Source organism: Zootoca vivipara, chromosome 8 (assembly GCF_965207765.1).
Source record: "Zootoca vivipara chromosome 8, rZooViv2.hap1.1, whole genome shotgun sequence".
Lineage (NCBI taxonomy): Eukaryota > Metazoa > Chordata > Lepidosauria > Squamata > Lacertidae > Zootoca > Zootoca vivipara.
In genome coordinates this window covers 70,102,012-70,121,386 of record NC_142591.1, presented here as the reverse complement: position 1 = coordinate 70,121,386, position 19,375 = coordinate 70,102,012, and the positions used below count along the sequence as shown (strand labels likewise).

Here is a 19,375-nt window from a genome sequence, read left to right as displayed (position 1 = left end):
CTAAAAACCTGGCCTCCAAGTGTTGGGTCAGGACCATCCAAGGATGGTTGCACCAAGAGCACTACTGCCATGCAAATATATGGTAAAATCTTTTTAAATAAATTAATAAATAGGGTCCCCCAATGCATGTCTGTGTTAAAAGTGGGTCATAGGTCTGAAGAGGTTGAAGGTACCATAATAAGTGTTGGATGCTGTTTAAGTCTGAGAGCCACATTCCCTTCTGGGGGGGGGGGAGAGAATGTGTCAGGTGGGAAAATGGGTGGAACATTATGAGAGTTCCAAGGCACATTCCAGACTCACAGAAATATTCAAGGAGGATGCAAAGCAAGGCCAGTGAGAAGGGTGAACTGGGGACAGGGTCTAGTGCAGGAATAGTACTGAGAGTCAGATAGAGAAATTTGGAGGGCCGTGATTGAGCCTAAGGTTACCCACCCTTGTTCTAAAACAGATTTTCAGGGGTGCACATTTTGAAACTGTCACAGGGGACCACAGCAACACTGCCTCACTGAAACCCAATACTGTATGCACTTTTCCCCTACAGTGAATGGCCACCTGTATAGATTGACCATTGACACCAGATTGACCCCTGGAAACAGCAGGAACTTCCAACATTGGAAGAATGGCAGATGAAAATGATGGAATATGCTGAACTGGCAAAGCTGACAGGGAAGATCCGTAACCAGTGCGACGAGTTGTTTCAGAAGGACTGGAGTAAATTCATACAATATATGAAAGAATATTGTACAACTTGAAAACACTTGTAGGTTTGAGTTAAAATATTTTGTAATGTTTTTTTTTAATATAATTTTTATTAGATTTTAACAAGAAATACAAGAAAAAAGAAAAAGGCACAAAAAAGAAAAATACATCAGAAAAACAAACAAAAAACAAAAAACAAAAACAGATTCAGACTTCCTCATTTCCCCTTCTTGAGTTCTTATTGTTAAAAATAGTTCTCGCATTTTCCCATTCTAACTTCACATTCTTTTTTCTAAATTTCAACTTTTTCATCTGTGTACTGTAGCACCTGACCACTGAGGAAGATCATGTTACAGAATGTACCAGAAGTGTTTCTGTATGTTGCAGTTGGTTTCGTTTCTGCCTGGGAGACGGTCGCAAGATGTCTGCGCTCTCACCAGGTTGTTTGTTATTTTCTCTCTAGAATAAACTTAAGTAGTTATTAAGAACACTTTGGACTCTGTGTGTTCTTAAGAGGCTTTTTATCCAACGGCTATACAAGCTTTCGCTGTGTGAGAAGAAGAACTCTGCTGTGTGTGTTTTACTGCCAGCCCGGTTCTACGGAAGCAGAGAAGCGGAGAGGAAGCGCGCCGGGCGATAATCAGAGGCTCCTAATTGAGTCATAAACAACTCAACGGAGCCCTATACCCGTCACAGGTTATGGGTCATAGGTCATGGGCCACCTGTCACAGGTTCTGGGTGACAGGTTATGGGAGATAAGAGGTCCTGAACCTAATCAATCACCAAAGCAATAAAAGGTGATTGCAGCTGTAAAAGCCTTGAAGAAAGCCGGTGTAAAGAGCTAGCTGGGAGAAACCTGTTGTTTTGCAGTCGGCAATCAATAGATGCACTCGCTAGCAGAAAGACCCTGTACAAGAAGGCTGGGATCCGCAGTCTACCCGGAGGAGCAACGTGAGCTATTCTGAGTGAGTACACAGACACGGAGCCCGGGGGTGGACAAGATGGCGGAGCAGCTACAGGAGTCATTTGTCGTGCCGTTCCAGAGGTTGAATGGCGACAACTATGCAGAGTGGAGAGAAAGGGCCAGAATGTGGTTGCTAGGAAAGGATTTGTGGACTTGTGTGTTAAATCCTCCAACCCCTGTCGCTGATAATTCAGCAGCTGAAGCACAGAGGTTTGCAGCAGAAACCAGAAAAGACAATAAGGCTCTATGTGCCATTGCCATGAGCTGCGATGCTACACAACTGCCCTATGTGCAAAATGCTGAGAATGCCAAGCAAGCCTGGGACAGTTTGGCGGATGAGGAACTGAGACGCCAGAAAGAATCGGCTGAGAAGGGGGGCCGTGGGCACAGAGAAGCCAGTGGGGGTGCAGTAAAAAGCACTGAGGAATCCACTGTGAGTGCGTGCGCAACAAGGCTTTGCTATCGGTGCCAGCAGCCTGGGCACGTAGCGAGATTTTGCCCAGCTCCGGAAGCAGCCAAGGTCACTCAGCCAGGTGCCAGGCAACCCAGCGGACGTGGTCGTGGGACCAGCCAGCAGCGCCGAGGCAGAGGACGTGGGAAAACTCCAGATAAGCCTGTCAGCCGTCTTTCTGCTGCCTTAGCAACGGTCAGAAACAGAGGACAGGACAGTTTCACTTTTATTATCGACTCAGGCAGCACCCATCATCTTGTACCTCCTTCAGGACAGATCCTGAACTGCAGGCCACTTGAAGATGAAAAGAGCCTGCATCTTGCTGATGGTTCTTCTGGAACAATTAAAAGCAAGGGTGTTTTTTATATGCAATGCTTAGACACTAACCTTGATGTTTATGTTGTACCAGGCATGGAAAATGGTCTTTTAAGTGTGTCTTGCTTATTGCGTGAGGGCTTTGAAATAAGTTTTGCCAATGGTGTTTGCAAAATTGCCAGAGATGGGGCTGAGCTGGTAAGCGTTACTGTTGGGTCTGATGGTCTGTTTGTCCTAGATGGGAGGGGGCAAGCAGGTGGAAGTAACACTGGTGATGCTCAGGCTAAAAGTGCCAATACCCCAAAGGGCACAGAGGGCGCTATCCATAAGGATTGTATTCATGCTTGGCACAGGAAATATTGTCACATGTCTTTTCCTTATGTGAAAAAAGCCCCTGATTTAGTCAAAGGTTGCAGGTTTAAGCCATGTCAAAAACACCTGCAATGCCGCGCATGTGCGAAAGCGAAGACGAAGAGATGCTCTTATCCTAGGTCTGAGAGGAAGAGCACAAAGCCATTTCAGTTAGTGCATTTGGATATTTCTGGGCCTATGTCAACGTTAAGTTTAGGTGGTTCAAAATATGTTTTGTGTCTTTTGGATGATTTCAGCCATTTTTCCTGGGTCATAACACTGAAAGAGAAGGGGGAGGCTGCCAGAGTGATAAAAGAGTGGGTAGCCGAAGTAGAACTACAGTTCTCCGTCACTGTCCAGTGTTTTCAGAGTGACAGGGCAGGAGAGTTTTTGAGTGCAGAACTACAAGGGTTTTTCCGAAGCAAGGGAATTAGGCACAGAAAAACCGCTCCTTTTAGTCCACAGGAGAATGGTTTAGCTGAAAGGAAATTTAGAACGCTGTCTGAACTGGTAGAGGCAACGTTGTTTGATGCAGGACTACCCCAGAAGTTTTGGGGGGAATGCTATAAATTTGTGAATTATTGTTCAAATCGCGCTTTTAATTCAGTTGTGGACAACACACCCTACTACATGTTGTATGGCAAAGTTCCGAAGGTGCACTATTTCAGAACTTTTGGGTGTGAGGCTTGGGTTCTAATTCCAAAGCAGAAGCGCAGAAAGGGAGGATCAAGATCCAGAAAAATGATCTTCTGTGGTTACGAACCAAACTCAAAGGCTTGGAGGTTTGTACCAGCAGAGGGGGACCAAACCCGCGTTCACTTTAGCAGGAGTGCTACTTTCTGTGAACAAGAGGGCTGGAGACGCATTCATGCTAACCCCGAAGTTCTTCTTGACTGGTCTTTCGGTTTTGACCAGGAAGAGGAAACTCAGGTAGCTGATGCTGGAGTTCCAGGTGCTGCAGGACCAGATCCAGGTCAGGCAGCTGGTCCAAGTGGTGTAGCTCCTAGGGAAGTGAAGCAAGTAGTCAGAAGCGCACCGACTTCACCCCAGGTCAAGCCTGGGAAGTACAGCAAACGTGGTAGGTTACCCACTTCACCCAAAGCAAGCCCAGAGGGGGCTGCAAAGCGTAGTAGGTCTCTTGACAGTGCTGCTAGTCCGAGAGAGCCACAGTCAGAGACAAGCAGTTCGGATTTAGAGGGGGAAGATGTGGGACCAAGGCGTTCAAAACGCACCACGAAAGGTAAACCACCTGAAAGGTTTACAGCTGTCAGTGTATGGGCGAACCTAGCAGTGTGTGAGCCTGAAAGCTTTGAAGAGGTGCAACAGTTGTCAGTGGAGGAAGCTAGTAAGTGGAAAGTTGCAATGGAGAAAGAGTTGAACTCCATGCAATCTCTTGGTGTGTATAGCCTAACACAGTTGCCAGAAGGCAAGAAAGCAGTCAGTTGTAGGTGGGTCTACAGGCTGAAACCCACAGTGACTGGAGAGCCTCAGTACAAGGCTAGATTAGTGGCTAGAGGTTTTACTCAGAAGAAAGGAATCCACTACACAGATGTCTTTAGTCCGACTTCGAGAGCGGAATCTTTCAGGATGCTTTTAGCGACTGCAGCGCAGAGAGGCCTAGTGGTCAACCACTTTGATGTGGACACCGCTTATTTGAACTCTGACCTCCAGGAGGAGTTGTACATGTTGCCTCCTCCAGGGTTTGAGAGTGACGTGCCAGGTCAGGTGTGGAAGCTGCACAAGTCGATCTACGGTCTGAAGCAATCAGCTAAAAATTGGAATTCATGTCTTGATTCTGTTTTGAAGAGCCTAGGTTTCAGGAAGAGTCTAGCTGACAGTTGTCTGTATCTCAGAGGTGAAGGAGAACAGCAAGAACTGTTGCTTGTCTATGTTGATGACTTGATCTGCTTAGCAAAGAGCCAGATGCAAGTGCAGAAGTTTGCAAAAGAGCTAGGCAAGAGGTTCAAACTCAAGAATCTAGGTGCAGTGAATGTTTATCTAGGTGTGCAGATAGACAGAACTGAGGATGGAAGTTTTTTGCTCAGTCAGAAAGGCAAGATTGAACATTTGCTTGAGAAGTTCAGAATGTCTGACTGTAAAGGGGTCAGAACACCCATGGAGACAAACTTTGTGAAAGAGTCACAAGTGAAGGACAAAGTAGCGTTTGAGAGTCCTGAAGTGTTTCAGTCAGCGCTAGGGAGTCTGTTGTATTTGTCACAATGGAGCAGACCAGATATTGCTTTTGCAGTCAATTTGCTCAGTAGAGAAGCATCGAAACCTAGCATGCATGCTTGGAATGGCATTAAGAGAGTGCTTAGGTATTTGCAGGAGACCAAAGAGTATTGTTTGGAGATGTCAGCGCAAGGTGAGCCACAACTCACTTGTTTTGCAGATGCTGATTGGGCCAATCAGGAGGACAGGAAGTCAGTGACTGGTTTGGTAGTCAAGTTTGGAAATGCCCTGATTGGTTGGCGGTTGCGCAGGCAAAGCCTAATAGCAATGTCTTCCACGGAAGCCGAATTCTGTGCGTTGTCTGCGACATGCACTGAATTGGAGTACTACAGATGTTTGGTCCAGGAAATCTGGGGTGATTGTAGCCAGCCCATCACTGTTTGGGGCGACAATCAACCATCTTTGAGACTGGCGGAGTCTGGACAGTTCAAAGCCAGAACCAAACACTTAGACATCCGCTTCCGAAACGTATGTCAGAGCATACAGGTAGGCTTGGTGAAGTTGAGGTATTGTCCAAGCCAAGAGAACCTAGCAGATGGGTTCACAAAACCCTTGAGTTTCCAACGGCATGGGGAATTCTGTGAAGGGTTGGTTTTGGGGTAAGTTTGGATACCCACTATCCCCAGTGTTCAGGTGAGAGGGGGTGTGATGAGTAACAAGTAACTAAAGAGTTAACTGTGTACTGTAGCACCTGACCACTGAGGAAGATCATGTTACAGAATGTACCAGAAGTGTTTCTGTATGTTGCAGTTGGTTTCGTTTCTGCCTGGGAGACGGTCGCAAGATGTCTGCGCTCTCACCAGGTTGTTTGTTATTTTCTCTCTAGAATAAACTTAAGTAGTTATTAAGAACACTTTGGACTCTGTATGTTCTTAAGAGGCTTTTTATCCAACGGCTATACAAGCTTTCGCTGTGTGAGAAGAAGAACTCTGCTGTGTGTGTTTTACTGCCAGCCCGGTTCTACGGAAGCAGAGAAGCGGAGAGGAAGCGCGCCGGGCGATAATCAGAGGCTCCTAATTGAGTCATAAACAACTCAACGGAGCCCTATACCCGTCACAATTATCCATTCTCCTTGTACTTTAACCTCTTTTCTCTTAACATCCTCTCTCCAAAATTATTATTATCTAATCCCTAATCTCTTTCCCTTACCCAAAAATATATAAGATTCACATCCTAATTTATTACCCATTTACTTCCACCCACACAACAAAGTTCCCACCCCCCCTTCCCTGGAATCGAGGTCTCCAGATGAATCAGCCAGGTTCTTCATACAATCCTTAATACATTCCGAGATCAGACCATATTATTTCAGACAATACCAAATAATCCAGAACCTCTCAACCCACCCCTAGTCTGTCCCATACCAACTTTTGCCGAACTCTTGCCCCCCTCTTCTGTAATCCCATCACTTTGTATCTTTGCACCTTTTCATCCTCTTTCTGCCCCCCAACTGTTTGTGTCCTCCCCTCTCTCACCGGGGCGCTGATTTTCCCAACCTCTTTTTTGGGGTGCTTTTTTGCTTTTACCCTCTCCTGTTTCACTTCTCTCACCAGTGAAACAGTGTTTTCTCCTACTTTCCCTCCCTGTTCCACCCCTCCCACCAGTAGAACAGTGTTCTTTTCAGGAAATAAATCCATTGGTTCAGCATATTGTCCTTCAGTATTATCTTTCTCCTCTTCTATGTTTTTTACATACGTCACTCCAGCACAGTCCTGGTCTTCCAATCTTTTTTCTTCTCCCTTCTCCTGATCTTCTATTTCTGTTGGATCCTGTGTTTTACAGTCAAAAACAGATATCCCGACAGTCTCTTCTCTCAGAAAGTTTACATCAAGCTTGGAGATGCTCACTTGCTTAGTAAGATCCAAAATTGTTGCCAATATTAAGTCCCACTGTGTGACTTCCTGTCCACTTTCTGGAACCTTCTCTCCTATTCCTTTGTCTAAAACCTCCTCCATCTTTGTACAGACAGGCCGTGGAGTTGAAATTTTAGTCCAATATATATGAAAAGTGAACAAATAGGCAAAAAGCCAAAAATCCAGTCCCACTTGGTCAGAATCTCTCTCTTTACTCCTTCTTTTCCTCAGAGTCAATACTGAGCAGCCTCAAGGCAAAACAAGTCCTCTTTCACTGTTTACAGCTCTCAGTCTCTCACATTCAGCCAGACACATTCCTTTGTATTGTGACGTTAATCAGCAGACTGACTGATCTTTCCTTTGACCCGACTCCAGGCTCGCAGGGGGCTTTTCTCATGCTGGATCTCAGTCTTTTGCAGAGATAAATACACCGCTTACCTTTTCCTTTACTCTGCCTCAGGAAAAAGCTCTTTTTACAGCATTTCTGGGTTTTCTAGCTTGCTGCGATCTTTAGTTACTCAATCGGGGGGAGATGACTTCCCTTTTTAATCTCCGCCTCCCACTGCCAAATTCTTGTTTCAAATTGATTGGTTTCAACTTACTTCGTCCAGATCGTAACTTTTTCAGGAAGAATCCACCGCCTGCAGGTTGGAGGCTCGGAGCTTCGCTTCTTGGAGGTAACGATGGTATGCCTAAAATGGCTCCCGCGACTGCCACTCGGCTGGCTCTCAGGGGCTCTTGCGGGCTTCCTGGGCAGCTGAGGAGTCGCTTCTGGAGCTCCGCCAGGCAAAATTTGCCCCCTGGACGCTCAACCAGAGGTATTTATGGGGATCCGCGTGCCCCCGCGGATTCCCCCCCCTCCGCGATGCCAGAAACCTCGCAGCGCGAGGTTTCTGCGCCTCCATTTTCCAGCACGGCAGACCGGAAGTCAAAATATTTTGTAATGTTAATTTGTGGAACCGGTCTACATTTAACAAGAAAATTTGACTAAGAAATGACTAAGGTAGATAGGTTGCTTATGGAAATGCTAAGATTTAAGTGAATATTCAGGAAGCTAGAGAGTGGGAAGTTGAAGCTCAGAATGAGTTATGCATTTGGTGATGAGATGAATTAATATAATGTGGAAATGATATAAATGTAAACTTAATAAAAATATTTCTTTAAAAAGACACCGGATTGACGCCTTTGAGAAGCAGGATGCGAAACTACATGTGATCCATCTACTTCAGGGGTCCCCAAACTAAGGCCCGGGGGCTGGATGTGGCCCAATCGCCTTCTCAATGCGACCCACAGATGGTCTGGGAATCAGCATGTTTTTACATGGGTAGAATGTGTCCTTTTATTTAAAATGCATCTCTGGGTTATTTGTGGAGCATAGGAATTTGTTCATATTTTTTTTTCAAAATATAGTCCAGCCCCCCACAAGGTCTGAGGGACAGTGGACCGGCCCCCTGCTGAAAAAGTTTGCTGACCCCTGATACTTCAGCCTTCTTATGCTATAGCCCTAAATTCAGGAAATACATATGGTTGGTGATTGACTATTGTGTATGTGTTTGTGTAAGAGAGGGGAAATGTTAGTTTTCCAGCTTCTTTACACCCTGATGATCTAAGGTCAACAAGGCCATAGGGTTGAGGCCTGGCTTTGTAGACATCTAGAGGCTTCATGCACAGATTGAACATGTGGGGATGGGCATGAGTGCATATAGGGTAACCCACTACCACTATTACCGCACACTGCTGCCACACTCTCCTGATGAACATCCATTTGACATGCATCAGAAAGAGCTACCCAGCCATCAAATGAATGTTTGTCAGGAGACATGTATGGCAGTGACAGTGCGAAGGGCCAGCCTGCATGGTCCCTGCCATGCATTCATTCACTGCATGGAATGCGTTGAGCATACAAATTTGTGTGAGAGACAGAGGGCAGGGGGGGGGAGGGAGAGAGAGAGAGAGAGAGAGAGAGAGAGAGAGAGAGAGAATGATGGAATTGTTTTAGATGTACCATCCTTACTGAGTTTTTAAAAATATGTTTAGAACTAAGGTGAAGAAAGAAACAAATCGAAAGTGTGGGTCGTAGCCAAAGTCAAAAGTCTAGGACCATTCATCACTTTCACATTGCCGTAATGGAAGAAAACTCAATCTGCTTCCCTTGCTCCAGCTTGTAAATGAATATTTCATGAGAACCTTTCAGGCTGCATGCAGCCTTTGTGGGCTCCATTGACAGATACATTGTTTTGAAAATGGTCCTTATGGTTTAATCCTGTTGATCATTCTTAGCTTCATAAAAAGATTTTTTTCCCTCTCTCTCCATCCCTTCCTCTCTTTTTTACAGCAAGAAAGATTGAGAATTTAATAAAGGTTTTGAGATCATTTCAGTGTGGCATGCTGTAAGAGAATATTTGTCTATTTTTCAAAATGGATAGTGAGAAAAGAAGAATAAAAAGGTAAAATATGGACACAGGAATGTTATGAATGTCCATAAACCATTCCGAGACACCATTAAATCCCAAGCAGACTGCTAAAAGGAATAAGCCTTGGATGAAAATCAAACCGGGGGCAATAGTATTTGAAACTTGCTAATACCAATATAAACTTTCTTCCCAGTACTCCAGTACTCCTGCCTGATTAACAATGCTTTGTTACAGATTTGAGGGTACCCCCAAAGCTGCTCCGGAATGTTGAGGGAAGCCCTAGAACAGATTTAAGGGGCACATGGGGGCCAGAGGGGGAATCCCATTGCACATGCAGAAGTCATTCAACTTGGGAAAGGAGCTATTTAGCAGTATTCTGAATACAACTCATAGTGCCTGAGGAGGAAGACAGGAGTGCCTGGCGTGCTTTGGTCCATGGGGTCACGAAGAGTCGGACATGACTAAATGACTAAACAACAACAAAGTGAGCAACCATGAGTATCTAAACTAGAAAAAACTGTGCTTTAGAATGGGGGACTATGTAAACTGAAACCAAAATTGCATTGTGCAAACAGCTCTAAAACTGCCAACAATTTCATACCAGTTTTGGGGCAAAAGTTTGCAAATATGCAAGTCTTGATGCTTGTGAATTCTGAACTATCAAGTGAAATAAATTAAAAGTGTTTGCACAACTTTTTTGCCACCTGCAATTGTGCTATGGTTTGATTTTAGCCTAAGGGCCATGTTTTAGAGAATCACTTGTTTAACAGCATGCCTTCCAACTTTTTTCTGATGCAAAATTAGAACACATGACTTCCGGGACATACTCCTGGGTCAGTCATGTAACCCACACCTCGTTCTGGCCCCGGAAAAGCGCTTTTGGCAAATGGTCACTGAGATCATGGAATGTCGTCTTGGCAGGTATGTAACAGTGAAGCCACGGACATGTCAACTCAGAAGAAACTTCCAGTGAAGTCAATTGGACCTACTCACAACTAACTGACATAGAGGATTTCAGCCTAAATTAATAAGTAATAATTAAAATATAAATGTGGTGGAACTCCAGTTTAAATTGGTGTTAAAAAAAGTCATGTCCATTTTGCTGACATGTTTAGAGTAAAACCAGGGTCAGAAAGTTGATGGCAAACTCCTATATAATGTTACTGTAGTTGGAAATGAAATCTGCAGACTGTTGTCCTGCCAAGGGAAATTTTTGGAAACCTCTTAACTTTCTACCCTCTGGCAATTGGGGAGGGGGGGATCACTGATGTGCTGTCGATACTCCATAAGGGAGGACAAAGTTGTTGAAAACTTTAGCCTTCAGTGCAGCAGAAAGAAGATTCACCTACAGAGAAATCTCAAAGTATTGCCCCAAGTCTGCCAAGCGGCATAAGCCTACACTTTCTCCTGAGGATTTCTCTTAATCTAATCACATTCATAAGAAACAGGCTGTGTGGACTGCCGCTGTGAACATTTACAGACATGGCCCTACATACATTTAAGTGCCAAGTTCCACAGGCCAAGAATTGTATTCCTTTACATTTCCCACATTGAAAAACACAATGTTGAGCAAGAACTAGGGGTGGTGGGGAAATGTCCCCCAGATAATTATGGGCACTGAAATATCATAGGAACAAAAAATAGCAAGTTTATAGAATAGGGAGACCCGGTTCTTTTGAATGTAAATTGTTTTAACTGATATTAAAATAATTAAAATATATATTTTTAAAAACCACCTGGTATTAGAATTGTATTTTTACCACTATAAACAATCAAAGCTTCCCCCAAATAATGCTGGGTCCTATAGTTTAAGGTGCTGAGGGTTGTTAGCTAAAATCCCCAGAATAGCTTAATGATCAATCCCTCTTTCACAGGGACCTCTGAGAATTGTAGCTTTGTGAGGGGCATAGGGGCCTCTCAACAATTCTCAGGACTTTTAATGAACTGCAGCTACCAGAATTCTTTGGGGAAACCATGATGGTTTCAAGTTGTATCACAGTGCTTTATGTGGCCTACTTCATATTCAGAATAGACCCACCCCCTCAAATCTATGAACTTTCATTTATCATGCTCATTGATTTCAGTGGGTCTACTCCGTGGTTCGTCCTTGGACAGAACCCAATGCAATTATGTTTCAGACTAAAAACATTTATTCAAACTGTGTATAAAAAAACAACACTTGTCTCCCTATGTCAGGAAATGGAAATGGAAACCATTACAAAGTGTAACTTTTTGTACAAAGTGTCATTTCCTACCCCTTCATTTGCAAGTCTGATTGTGAACAAGGACTGAGGACCACTTTCATTTCTTTCAATCATTTTCTTTCCTATGTATTTCAGTGGGCTATGGCAACTGAACATAAAAAAATCCAAGAATATCTATTTTTAAAAAAATTAAAAAAATACTCAAAGGTCTGCTTGTCAGATGTGTTTCCTTGACATCTCTGTTCAATTGTTTATAATAATCTCTTTTCAGTGATCATGGGCTGCTCCTGAGGGAAATATGACTTGATTGTTTTGTTTTAAAATGTGGCTCAAGTTGCCTTGCCAAGACTCGTCTTTCCCCTAGCACTTTAATTATTCATTTGTCTGTGGAAAGTCTGAGAGCTTTTGTCTGCCGGCGAATAAAACGCAAATGTGTCGCTTTCATTTTTCTAATTAGGTTCTATATTGGTTTTCATGGGACGCGCAGATGCGGTACCTGATATATGGCAGCACCCTGATTAAGCACGGTTCAGCAATAATGTCTTTCCAAATAATTGTCTCACGGGCTTCACAGCTCGATCCTATCCATGTTTACTTTCAACCCAACCACATGGAGTCAATTGGAGCTTATTCCAAGCACCACATAAGTGGGTCTGCAGGCTGGAGCCTGTGGTTGTTTACTCAGAAGTCATCCCCACTATATTTAGAGGGATTTGCTCTCAGGTAGGAATGGATGTAGGGAACTGCCTTATGTAGAGTCAGACCATTAGTACCTGTAGCTCTGTACTGTCTACACCAGGGTTTCCCAATCTTGGGTCTTCAGCTGTTTTGGCACTACAATTCCCATCATCCCTGACCACTGGTCCTGCTAGCTAGTGATGATGGGAGTTGTAGTCCAACAACAGCTGGCAAGCCAAGTTTGGCAAGCCCTGGTATACATAGTTGCCAAGTACCCCGTATTCCCCGGGAAACCCCCGTTTTTCCTTACCATTTCCCGGCGGTCTCCCATTTGAGCTCCTCTCCCGTAAATCTCCCGTAAATTTTTCTGGTGCTGGTTTGCCCATCTATGGGCACCAGAAAATGACTGCTGCTGGTGCCAGAAATAGCTTCTATGCATGCCCGGCAGCCATCTTAGGGGTGGCCACATGGCGGTGGCCATCTTGGAGGTGGCCACATGGCCACCCCTAATATGGCCGTCGCCATGCGCCCCCCCCAAGATGGCCGCCGGACAACTTCCGGTGCAACTTCCAGTGTCGCTGCTGCTGCTGATCCCGTAATTTTCTGCGGGAGACTTGGCAGGTATGCTGGTATACACTTCAGGGTTTCAGGCAGGAGTCTCTCCCAGCCCTGGAGATGCTGGGGATTCAGACCCTGGATTGGGATGGGAAGTTGTTGGAACTGCGGGAACCTCTCTAGCCTTCTTTGCCATCCAGCCAACTCTGTCCCCACATACAGACACCAAAAAGTAGTTGGCGGTTCTTCCATCATACACCGTCCACCACCTTCCCGCAATTGGATTGCGGATATGCTTCCTTAAGTGCAGGGTACTTGGGAGGCTTAAAAAGCATTTGTCTTAGGCTGATGGTTTATACATTACTTTCATCATGCTTTGTGTGATGGCTTTCCCTGCCATGCCCATCATGTGCATCTTTTTTCTACACTTTCTCATTCCTCAATGCCAGGACAACCATGGTGGTAATAGTAAGTGTGAGGGACAAGGGATACAGGGAAGTCCCTCCCATCTTAAGTTCCAGCCCATCCCCAAGCGCTGGAGAGAGTAAGGAGAGCTCTGCCTCCAGCGGAGAGTCAGGAAGTGGTGTCCGAGGCTCAGGCAAGGTTGTGGAGCCCATGCCTCAAGTGGGACAGGAAGTTGGACGCACGGGGGGGGAGGCCAATCCCCCCAACTCCCGAATTGCGACGCAAACGTAGGGGGAAGAGGTTGGGTCTGCCAAAGCTTTGGTGCTGGAAGAAAATGCGCCAATCGCCATTCGGAGGTTCTGACACCTCACCTTAAGGATGCATTTTTACTGCTCTGAACACTGTAAATAATCAGCACTTATTAAAAGCCTTAAAAGACCATGCTGGAGTCGTTACTCTAGAGTAGCCATATCAGGCCCTCTGACAGCAACCTCCGAATCTTTTTTTGGCTACTTTGGAGTGCAGCGATGAGCGCTCAAGAGGCTGAGCAGTGGAGGCTGGAGGCCGAAGCAGCGAAGCAGGAGCTATGGAACCTCACAGCGCAGGCACAGCAGCAATTGCATGCCGCTCAGGAGGAAGCGCGAGGGGCGCAGGAGGAGCTGAACAAGCTGGTGGACCAGGTGAGGACAAAAGAGGAGACTGAGAAACAGCTAAGGGTGATGGTATTGGACCTGCAGAAAAAGTTGGAAGAGGAGAAAGCCGCTAGAGGTGGGGGGGCGCCCCAGCCGCAGCTAGTCCAAGTGAGAAGGGGACAGAGCCTAGTCACCAAGTTTAGCGGCGACCCTAGGGAGTACCTAGGATTCGAGACAGAAATAAATTATGCGCTGGAATTGCATGCAGCAGAATTCCCAGATGACGCGCACAGAGTCTCCTTTATCATAGACCATTTGACGGGCGCCGCCCGGGAATGGGTAAGACCGCTCATCGCGCAAAAAAATCCTTGCATGAAGAACACAAAATTATTTCTAGAAGCTTTAAAAATAATGTACGCTAGTGACAGTGAAATGGAGGCCACTAAACAGGAGCTTCATAACTTAACACAAGGAAAATCGACAGTTAGGGACTACTGGGCGAGATTCACCATGCTGGTGCACAAACTGGGGTGGGATCTGCAAAGTGAGCCAGTGAAATCAGCCTTCTACCTGGGTTTGCACGCAGACGTTAAGGATGAGCTGGCAAGAGGTCCTAGACCGCGGACTATGGATGAGTTAAGCAAAGCGGCGCTAGCGGTGGGGGTGAGACAGGAATCCAGATGGTATGACAAACAAGCGACGCGCGCAGCAAAACCTTGGTTCCCACGCTCCCAGGACAGACCACATCACCAAACCCCACCCCAGGGCCCGCCCCCAGACCCGCCCAGACCATGCCCAGAGCCGGAACCGATGGAGATCGGTGGAGCGCGCGCGCGGGCTTTTCAAACCCCAGCGGCGCCAAGACGCAAGGAGGGAAGAGGCGGGAATTGCTTTCTCTGCAACTCCCCCCGGCATCGCGTCAGAGACTGCCCTCATCGCAGAGAGTGGCAAGGAAAGGCGGGAACGGTTGTACCTTCCCCCACTGAAGCAGCACCACAGCAGGGAAACGAGACAGCCTGGCTGCAGGAGACAAGGGGCAGCAGCCAGGCACAGTCAGCAGACAACAGCCCCAGCCCGCCCACCCGCACAGAGAGGAGCAGAGCCAGCCCACCCCTCCCAGAGCAGGAGTGGTTCTAGAAGTCACGCTAACGCTCCCAAATGGCTATCCCCTGACAGTCCTTGCCTTAATTGACAGTGGTGCCTCAGCCAACTTCTTCTCGAGAAACTTTGCAGAAGAGCACCAGATCCAGCTTTTGCAGCTGGATTTTCCCCTGCACGTAGCCACCATTGACGGCAGAGAGTTGCTGGGAGGGGCCATCACTCATCAAACCCCCCCCCCAATGAGAATGACGGTGGGAAGGCACTCAGAGACACTGGCTTTCAACGTCACAACCATCTCAGACCCCCCCATCGTTTTGGGAATGAGCTGGCTGGCGCGCCACGACCCCTCCATAAGTTGGCACCAGAGATGCATCACGTTTGGGTCGGACTTTTGTCTGGAACATTGCATGCAGCACCAACCAGGGGAGGGGCCTCCAATAGCCACGGTGGCCACCATGCATGTCAAAGGGGGTGAGGCGATACCCAAGCAGTACTGGGACCTGCAGGAGGTCTTCAACGAAGCGGAGTCCGACCACCTACCCCCAGCCAAGCTGTACGCCATGTCAGATCAGGAACTCGAGGATTTGCGTGCGTTCATAGACAAGAACCTCAAACGGGGGTTCATCAGAGAAAGCAAGGCAGCAGGGGGCAGCCCGGTCTTCTGGGTGGACAAGAAAGACACGCAACAGCGCCGTCTTGTGGTGGATTTCAGACGGCTCAATTCAGTGACAGAGCCAGTGGCTTTCCCCATGCCCAGAGTGGACAATCTCCTGACAGCGGCACTCAGGGGCAAGATTTTCACCAAGCTAGACCTGAGGGGGGCGTACAACTTGATCAGGATTCGGGAAGGCGATGAGTGGAAAACCACGATGTTCACGCCTCTGGGCTCTTTTGAATATCTGGTGATGCCCTTCGGGTTGCAAGGGGGCTCAGCATGCTTCCAGGCCTTCATGCACCACGTCCTGGGGTCCCTTCTCTTCAAGAACTGCTTAGTCTTCCTGGATGACATCCTTATCCATTCCGCTGACCCAGTGCAACATGTGAAGGATGTCAGGGAGGTATTGCAACGCCTGAAGGAGAACCACCTGTATGTGAAGCTGGAGAAGTGCAAGTTTCACGCCAGGGAAGTGGACTTCCTGGGCTACAAACTGTCAGACAAGGGACTGGCGATGGACAAGGACAAGGTGCAGGCCATCCTGGACTGGCACAGCCCCAGGACGCGCAAAGATGCCCAACGCCTCCTAGGATTCGCCAACTTCTACAGGAAATTCATCAAGAACTTCTCGCGGGTTACGGCTCCCATCACGGACTGCCTGAGAGGCAAGCAGAAGTTCAGGTGGACGCCAGAGGCGCAAGCAGCGTTCGAAAGCCTCAAGAGGGTGTTCGCGTCCGACCAGAACCTGTTCCATGTGGTGCAGGATGCGCCCCTACGCGTGGAGACAGACGCTTCAGACCGGGCGTTGGGAGCGATCCTGTTGCAACTGGACGCCAACAGAGAGTGGAGACCTTGTGCCTTCTTCTCCAGGAAGCTGACACAGCCTGAACGCAACTACACGGTGTTTGATAGGGAACTTCTTGCGATCCACGCTGCTTTCCAGCACTGGCGACACTTCCTGGTGGGCGCCAAGCACCCCATCCAGGTGTGCACAGACCACAAGAACCTGGAGTTCTGGAGAACGGCCAGGGTGCTCAACCAGCGACAGATACGGTGGGCAGAGTTCTTCTCGAACTTCAACTTCTCCATCCACTACATCCCGGGGGAGCAGAATGTCAGGGCGGATGCCCTCTCCCGCAAACCAGAGTACATGGAGCAGGAGTTGCCACCAGCGCCCAGGCACATTTTCCCCCCATCAGCATGGTCCTGCGGAGCAGCAGTGGTGAGCGAGGCAGAACTCACAGCACTGACGGCAGCAGATGAGTTTGCCTCCCGCATCTTCAGAGAGCTGCGAGGGGGGAGGGAGCAGGCTAAAGACTTTGAGGAAAGGAGGGGTTTGCTTTTTTACAGGGGAGCCCTGTACCTGCCCACCAAACAGCTGAGAGGTAAGTTCCTCAAGCAGATGCACGGCAACCCAACGGCGGGTCATATCGGAAGGGACAAAACCACTCACCTAGTCATGAGACACTTCTGGTGGCCAGGGGTGCGGGAGGATGTTCGGGATTATGTAAGGGGATGTGACACCTGCCAGCGAGCAAAGGTGGTCAGGGCGCCACCAGCAGGTTTGCTGGAGCCATTAGCCACACCGCACAGGCCGTGGGAAGCAGTGTCCATGGACTTCATCACAGACCTGCCGTCGTCCAGGGGCAAGACCGCAGTGTTGGTGGTGGTGGACCTCATGTCCAAAATGTGCCACTTTATACCGTGTGCCAGGGCGGTCTCGGCAGAAGAGACGGCCAAACTGTTTGTTGACCACGTATTCAGACTGCATGGATTGCCTTTAAGAGTTATTTCGGATCGTGGCCGCCAATTTGTTTCCAGGTTCTGGCGGCGGCTAATGAACCTCCTGCAGGTGGAGGTCAGTTTGTCTACGGCTCGGCACCCGCAGACCAATGGACAGGCGGAGCGGGTCAACGCCATTCTGCAGCAGTACCTGAGATGTTACGTCAGCCAGAGGCAAACGGACTGGGTGGATCGCCTGCCACTGGCAGAATTTGCCTACAACAATGCGGTGCACGTCTCCACAGGGGTGTCGCCCTTTAAGGCCAACTACGGGCGCGACCTCAGATCTTTCCCGGAGAGGGAGGGGGAGGAGGAGGAAGAGGGCCCACAGGCAGAGGATTGGGCAGAGGACCTGGAGACGGTGCACCAGCAGCTCAGAGAACACTTGGAGAGGGCCAAGGAAGCGTACAAGAAGGGGGCAGATCGCCACAGGAGACCGGGAGAGGTCATCAGGGTGGGGGACAAGGTTTGGTTATCCTCGGAAGGTCTTCCCACCAGGGGGCGATGCAAGAAGTTAGCACCCAGGAGGCTGGGCCCCTTCACGGTCACGCAACAGGTCAACCCGGTAGCCTTCAGGCTAGCACTGCCTGAGGACATGAGAGTGCACCCAGTGTTTCACAGATCGCTGCTGTCGCCATACAGAGAAAGTACCAGGTTCAGGGACAGCGATCAGCCTCCAGAGGGAGGAGGGGAAACGGGAGATGCCCGACAGCTCAATGAGGCAACTGAAATTTTAGACTCAAGGAGAGGGGTGAGAGGGCTGGAGTACCTGATAGCATGGGAGGACACTCCGCCGTCCCACAATGAGTGGATACCGGCCACGGAAGTACCTGAGGAATTTTTAGTGGAAGAGTTCCACGCCCTGTTCCCCCACAGGCCCAAGCCCTGGCACATGGAAAGGGAGGGAGAGGGGGAGGGGCGGGAGGAAGGGATCGCAGGCAGCAGCTCTCCATGGAGATGGGAAGTGGAATTTGAGGAGACGGAAGAAGAGGTGTGGGTTTCACGGAGGTCGACTACGTCAGAGGCAGGAGAGGACTGGCAGAACATTTTTACTCCCACCAGCTCTGACGCCACTGACTTCTTGGGATTCCCGTCTTCTCAGGGAGAAGGAGAAAGATCGCAGGATTGGGGGGAAATTTTTACACCCACAGGCTCGGATGCCACAGACTTCTTGGGGTTTCACTCGTCCCCAGCAAGCAGAGAGCCCCTAGGGAGGGGGGGAGAGGAGCCTGGGAGGGGGGTGGATGTGAGGGACAAGGGATACAGGGAAGTCCCTCCCATCTTAAGTTCCAGCCCATCCCCAAGCGCTGGAGAGAGTAAGGAGAGCTCTGCCTCCAGCGGAGAGTCAGGAAGTGGTGTCCGATGCTCAGGCAAGGTTGTGGAGCCCATTTCTCAGGTGGGACAGGAAGTTGGACGCACGGGGGGGAGGCCAATCCCCCAACTCCCGAATTGCGACGCAAACGTAGGGGGAAGAGGTTGGGTCTGCCAAAGCTTTGGTGCTGGAAGAAAACGCGCCAATCGCCATTCGGAGGTTCTGACACCTCACCTTAAGGATGCATTTTTACTGCTCTGAACACTGTAAATAATCAGCACTTATTAAAAGCCTTAAAAGACCATGCTGGAGTCGTTACTCTAGAGTAGCCATATCAGGCCCTCTGACAGTAAGGAATGCTGTTTATTCATAGAATTCACTTATTTATCTGCCATCCAAAAGACAGGGTTCACTCTATATAGCTGTGAGGATATTTGCTCCCCCATGGCTCCAGCAATCCTCATATCCCATCCACCATTGCCATTTCTTCTTTAAACAAATGTTATCTCCTTCAATAGAAAAATCACAGGGCCCTCAATGCCTACTGTAATCTCATTGGTTTTTTGTTTTGTTTTTTTTAAATTCACATAGGGATCTTTAATTTGGCCCGGACATGTGGTTATACCTGTGGTTCAATCAGCAGCATATGCATACAGCTGTGAAACTTTTGGAGAATGGTCCTCTGTTCAATTGTGTTGTCGTGTTAGATTAGGTCGTTTCTTCGGAGGTTTGTTGTTGTTGAGAGCCATCGGATAAGAAACAATGGAAATGT

At 48.1% G+C, this 19,375-nt stretch overlaps 1 protein-coding gene across 1 annotated transcript in view; it reads left to right on the top strand.

Moving 5' to 3' along the window:
* Positions 1-1,020: 1,020 nt before the first annotated feature.
* Positions 1,021-19,375, top strand: part of LOC148684892 (uncharacterized) — a 77,946-nt gene continuing 59,591 nt past the window's right edge. Inside the window, exons 1-2 of the mRNA XM_088676416.1 lie at positions 1,021-1,395; positions 1,445-2,883. Coding sequence (XP_088532542.1) covers positions 1,701-2,883 — 1,183 coding nt within the window. The 5' untranslated portion in view covers positions 1,021-1,395; positions 1,445-1,700. The remainder of the gene's footprint in view (positions 1,396-1,444; positions 2,884-19,375) is intronic.